Source organism: Cynara cardunculus, assembly GCF_001531365.2.
Source record: "Cynara cardunculus var. scolymus isolate 2C chromosome LG 11, CcrdV1, whole genome shotgun sequence".
Lineage (NCBI taxonomy): Eukaryota > Viridiplantae > Streptophyta > Magnoliopsida > Asterales > Asteraceae > Cynara > Cynara cardunculus.
Window position 1 is genome coordinate 5653351 of NC_037538.1, and position 6273 is coordinate 5659623.

Consider the following 6273-nt stretch of genomic DNA (forward strand, 5'->3'; position numbering starts at 1 on the left):
TTAATTGCTTTTGGATTATCCCCTCTTGCCATTTCGTCCTAATAATTAATTATGTTTAGTTAGTTTTTTATATTTGCAACAAAATACAATCATTGAATTAATAATGACAAAATGTATATTGTTATTAGCAAGTATAATAAAGAAATTAACGAGTATTTATATTTTGAAAACATCGATCTGAAAATTAATTTGATATAAATGAAAAGGAGAGAACAGAAGGGAAACAACTAAAAGCTTTGCCATTTACTTAAAATACTCAGAGTTTGCAAAATATTTCCATTTTCCAAGTTGATCTGATCCATTCGTTCGTAGAGCAATTTACTCACTGCTTCACACCAAAAAGAAGGGAGCTACTTGAAAATTAAACTTAGGCTTTAAAATAGCCTTTTGAAAAACAGAAAACTACTAATCAAAAGACACTGAAAAGATAGAGGAAAAAATAAGATTGAAAAGATCAAACATGACCCGGTAAAACCCAAAAAAAAATTAACAAAAAAGGACCATTTGCRCTCCTACAATAAGTACTTTTTGGTAAATTAACAAAGCAATATCTTTAAACGAATAATATTTATATAGTTACCGAGAATGTTCCCAAGTCGTCCGCAAGTCGCAAGATTAACGATGAGTAGCGAACAATGTTGTTAGTTCTTTCCAAGCATTGTAGGATCTCTTGGGTTGAAGTCATAGACGTCAAAAAATAACAATGCATGAGTACTGTAGAACCCGATATTGATATATAAGCGTTGTCCAAGTATTCTTGGAGTGTTGGTGTATGCCCACTTTGGTACCACTTTGCTTCTACTAGGTATGACTTGCATAAATCTGCCCACTGTTCCAACATAGTTAGGAAAATTTAGATTCGAATCTGATCACAAATTAAGGAATTAAACATGATATTAGTTAATAAAGACGGATTAATTACTGCTTTCTTTAGGTATGGAAGGATGAGTAATCCTGTATTTGTCAAATTGTCATATGTGATCTCATTTATGGTGTTGTAGAATCCAAGGAAACAAATCTTCATATAATCCGGGAGTTCTTCAATCGCATTGATATCCCATCTACGCATTCAAATTTTCTTTTTAATCGTTAGATTTCATGAAATTATATATGAAAGTTAAATATTATTTGATCGATAAACATTTGATTCAAATGGACGTAACAACGATTAATTAATATTTACCTGGTGATAACATCGGTAAATTTTTGAAGTTCGTCCAAAGTACCATAAACATCATAGACATCATCAATAGTAGTAATCATGGCGTTAACCTTTGTTAACGTTTTCCTTCCAAGGCTAAACTTAGGTAGGTAACTAAAACCAATTGTCCACAGAAAGTTCTCCACCAACCGGTCTCAACAAAAGCTTAACTTCTTATCCCAACATGTATTTCTCCACCACCTATATATTCAATTCATAGCTCTATATCATTGGCAGTTAATAAATAATGTCATCAAAACTTGTAGGTCTTCTTCATATGTGAACATTATAAACAGGATTATATGCATTATGTATTTAAGATCTGTTTATATGTGAACCTGATTTTACGTGAACCTTTTAGGTGTTCATTTGTGAATTTGTATGTATAAACGATATCCCAAATTGAATGCGTGTTTTCTAAACAAGCTTCTTCTACAACTTAGAGAATTAATAGGCCTATATATATGTGTATATATCATGTATATATACAGGGAATAAATGGCTAAATAACTCGTAATTAAGAAAGGAATGATACCTTGATGAGTATTTTAGATCTTGAAGGTGGATAGCCTGGACCATGTTAAAATCCAATATTGCAAGCTCCATCAATGTGAGATCAATCATACCACTTGTTTTCTTGCATTCTTCTATAAACCACTTGGCCTCTACTCTTGGTACTCTCCAATGCAGTGGAAACTCCAAAGCATGACTTACTAATGACCATAAACTACTACTTCCATCAATCGTATCTCGAATTTGTTTTAGATATTCCGTGGTGAAGTCTCTAACATCATCCAAGATGCTTTCATCCTCGAATGAATGATAAGAAGCCTCGTACAGGTTTATCATTCCCACCACATCAATATCCCCTTTAACATGTTCMGTCTTGTGCTTAAAGTCGTGAAAAATCTCTAAATCAAATGAAGGAATGTATAAATTTGTGTTTTATAGTAACATAAGATGCATGTGATAAAAAGATCCTTGAATATTAATCAAGTTTGTACCTTGAGGAACATGATAACCATGTTGTCTGAGTAGTCGAAAGCCAAGGGCCCTAAGGTTCATATCCATTCCATTCCATTGCTCTTGAGTTTTGAAGTGATCATCGTAAATCAGCTCCAAGACTTGATTTATTTCTTCCTCAAAATGATACGATATTCCGAGTCTCTGCAAATTGTCAACCAGCGCAAGGCTGTTCAATGGATTGCCCGTTACTTTCTGTATCATCGTCTTTACAGCTTTCTTCAAACTAGATGCTCTTGCCTCGTAATCTTCTTCCTGCATGTGTAATTAAGTTATATACATATTATATATATATATATATATATGTATAGAGAGAGAGAGAGAGTTTGGTTCAAATACAACCCATCGCATTTGTACAATCAATGCAACTCAATATATTGAGATATTTATGGAAATGATGAGAGTTCATTTATTATAATTTAAATATTTATGCAAGATGAATATGGTTCATTAATTATGATCGATACTTTATATTAGGAAACAATAAAAACTTCTATGAAATCACATGTTAATCAAATGAAATGGACGGTTGAGATTGTGTTGTATTGGTTGTACAAATGTCAAGGGTTTTCTTGATCAAATGAAAACCGCCCACGTTTGTGTAAACCAATCTCATTCATCCGTTTTCTTGATCAATGGTCAAGATTAGTTTAGGTTATATTAGGAAATTAAAAAAAATTATTTTATAATCCTTAAAAGGGCAAAATGGTAACTTTAATTTGGTAGTGCTAATATTAATGGCAACCATATAATGTATATCGTAATATTAATGAAACAAAATCATTTGTAAAATAATATATTAATTTTATGTTCAAATATTATAAATAAAATTACATCCATCATTAAAATAGATTAACAATAAAAATAAAACACACTATAATCAATTTAACATAATGAAACATTTTGAATAAAAAAAAATTACTACTACATTTCATGAATGAAATGGTTTCACAATTTAGTCAATACACAAATCAACATAATGCTAGATGAGACATTTATCATTTTCATGTTATTGGTAGATGGATATGTTTCAATCTAATTATGAAATTGTTTCACTGTTCGCTAATTACACAACATTTTCTTAACAATTATGAAATGGTTTCACTTTCGTTATGCACCCATTTCATCGGCAAATTTTTTTCAATCCGAACACGTTTCATAGCGTCAATGCATTTACCATTACAGGCTTTGTTAACCATTAAGTGAACAAAATTATCCAAAGAAAATTAAAAAAAAATGAAACATTTTCATCAATAATGAAATTATTTCACTATTCGCTAATTACACAACATTTTCTTAACAATTATGAAATGGTTTCACTTTCTTTGTGCACCCATTTCATCAACCAATTTCTTCAAATACGAACACGTTTCATAGAGTCAATGCATTTACCATTACATGTTTTGTTAACCATTAAGTGAACAAAATCATCAAAAAAAAAAACAAAATGAAACAATTTCATCAATAATTGTTGATAAGAAAACAAGATTATGCAAGAATATTATATTACGCAACCATTTCATCCCCAAAAGTTTCATAAGACAAGCTCCTCAATGAACGTTTTCACGAACCAATCTGCATACGTTTCATAAAACAAGCTCCTCAATGAGCGTTTTTATGAACAAATCTAACATGAATCTGTATAGTTGATTATATTTTTACTGTTCATGAATCTTTGTTTGGATCTATTACTGATTTCGTGGATTAATGAATATAATAATTTTCGATTTTCATATTATTACCACTAATAAACCGAAAAACCAAATAACAATATTCAATTTATAAAATTTTAATTTAAATAAACATTTAAATATTACCATTTATAAAATTTCCTTTGTTATATTACCTTATTTAAAATATATTAATAACTTCCATATTTAATAGAAAACAATGTAAATGACAAATCTACCCTTAATGATTAAATTTAATTAATTAAGAAAAAGAGGAATTTTCCTATTGGACGAAATTAGTTTACACGGTTTCTAAGAATTAGACGGTTTTCATTTGATCCCGCCTATATATATATATATATATATATATATATATATACACATATATATTCTTGAATATGAGCAGAAGAATTGATCAACAATTAAAAAAATGCATGAATGAAACATGTAAAGGGGAAAATGCATGGTAACTGTACAGTGTATTTACTGGATAGTGATTAACGATGATCAAATGACAACGATGGCTTATAGTTTGTTGATCGTCAAACCGATGGGTTCCGCCACAAATTAAGACGGTCATTAACGTAGACTTTGATGAACATAATAGCTTGCAAACGTTGAAACCTCTAGTTGCGGCAATAAGATTTTTGTAATGAAAAATTGAACAGAGAAATAAGAACATTGAAGCCATATAGAAAAAGAGAAGTTGAACTATAAAGTAATACGTACGTTGGTCCCAATTAAGTTATATATTGGTATCAATTATCATACACACACAGGGGCGGCACACAAGTTTTCCAAAAGGTTGGGCCATACCTGATATATTATATATTTTCAAAAATACAAAAATTACACTATCCAAAGTTAAAACGTAGTAAAACTCTAAAACTAGACGTCAAATATGAAAATGCCAGAGATCGTTAATCAAGTGCCTCCAACATTTCAAGAAAATTTCCCCCGTTAATAGAATCTAACTTCTTATTGTGGCCTCTAAATACAACCGCTTGAAAGACTCATTGGTTCAAGTAATAGCATTTTAAGTCCAATTAAAGTATCAAACAATTTCAAACAAATTTGAACCTAATCATTAATCAAACAATAACATCTTAAAACTTGAATAGAAATATAGAATGAACCTCCCCCCTGTGATTTAGGGGCTATAATCGGAGGTCGAGACTCAACTCACTCGAGAGTGGTCAACACGGGGAGGGAGGATAGATCAACAGATCTATAATTTCAATAATGGAGATTGGAGATTGTAATTTTGTTCATAAGTTATTCGTATAATTAAGTTTGTCGGCCGATATTGTCATGTGAGCATGTGGCGATGAAAAATCAACAACTTTAGACTTTAGTGGACTATGGATTGTAGCTTTAGAGATTAAAAATTTTAGGCTGGATTAAAAGATTAGTGGACTCCAGTGGAGAGGCCAAATTAAAAAAAATGGAATTAACAATTAAAAGTCCAATTTGTACAAACCGTGCAAACCATCTTCATCCATCGATTTCATTGTTTAATTTTATGAAATTTTTTCATGAAATTGTTTAATCTTGTGAAATTGTTTCATATAATACTTTTTTTTTGATGAAGTCGTTTCATATATGGTTATGAAATTGTTTCATATAATACTTAATGAAACTTTAATGAAACCGTTTCATGTATTTCTTCATAATTAAAATAATGAACATGATAATATCCATGATTAACACCCTCCACAATAGAAATGATTAATCAACCTCTCATAATTACAAAAAAATGAACAAAATGAAAAATTATGATTGGTTGAATGAGGTTTGTACAGTTTGTACAAATAACGTGGTTTGTAAAGTAAACATCATCTCTCTCTGTCACACACTCTCTCTCTCTCTCTCTCTCTCTCTCTATATATATATATATATATACACACACATATATATATATAGGAGTTGGTTAAAATATTAACCAAGTTTATTGTGTTAACTTTGTTAACCAATCTTGGCAATTGATTCTTACAATAAATGGTTGTGATTAATCATATTAAAAATTTAATTTATTAAATTTACAATTTCACAAACATATGTGAACTAAGTGGAAAATGGTATTTATGTAAAATATCATGTGCTTTTGATACCATCAGTTACCAAAACAGTAAATATCGTTACCAAAGTGTCTTGAATCATCTCGGAACATGTATGAACACAACATGAACAGTTATGAACACAATAAGAATAGCTGCTACATGAAAGGTAAGAAATAAAAAATAGTTATGAACACAATATGAACAGCTTGTGAACAATAGTTGCTTCATTATGAACACATTCAGGAGCCAGACACTGTTGAGAAATGCAGCTAGTCTACATATGAACACAATATGAACAGTTTGGGAACAATAGTTTTTT

General features: G+C 30.2%; 2 protein-coding genes across 2 annotated transcripts; both read right to left on the minus strand.

Annotated features, from left to right (window-relative positions):
- Window positions 1-5: 5 nt before the first annotated feature.
- Window positions 6-2226, minus strand: LOC112521006 (R-linalool synthase QH5, chloroplastic-like; the record flags this gene model as incomplete). The annotated part of the gene is made up of 6 exons (XM_025129632.1): window positions 2206-2226; window positions 1737-2112; window positions 1184-1402; window positions 923-1061; window positions 581-829; window positions 6-38 (listed from the first exon to the last, which is right to left on the minus strand). Coding segments are annotated over exons 3-6 (501 nt in total), but the record flags the coding sequence as incomplete, so codon positions are not given.
- Window positions 1411-2485, minus strand: LOC112521007 (R-linalool synthase QH1, chloroplastic-like). Its single transcript, XM_025129633.1, has 3 exons — window positions 2206-2485; window positions 1737-2112; window positions 1411-1423 (listed from the first exon to the last, which is right to left on the minus strand). The coding sequence occupies exons 1-3, from the start codon at window positions 2483-2485 to the stop codon at window positions 1411-1413; spliced, it is 669 nt and encodes a 222-aa protein (XP_024985401.1).
- Between the last annotated feature and the right edge of the window lie 3788 nt (window positions 2486-6273).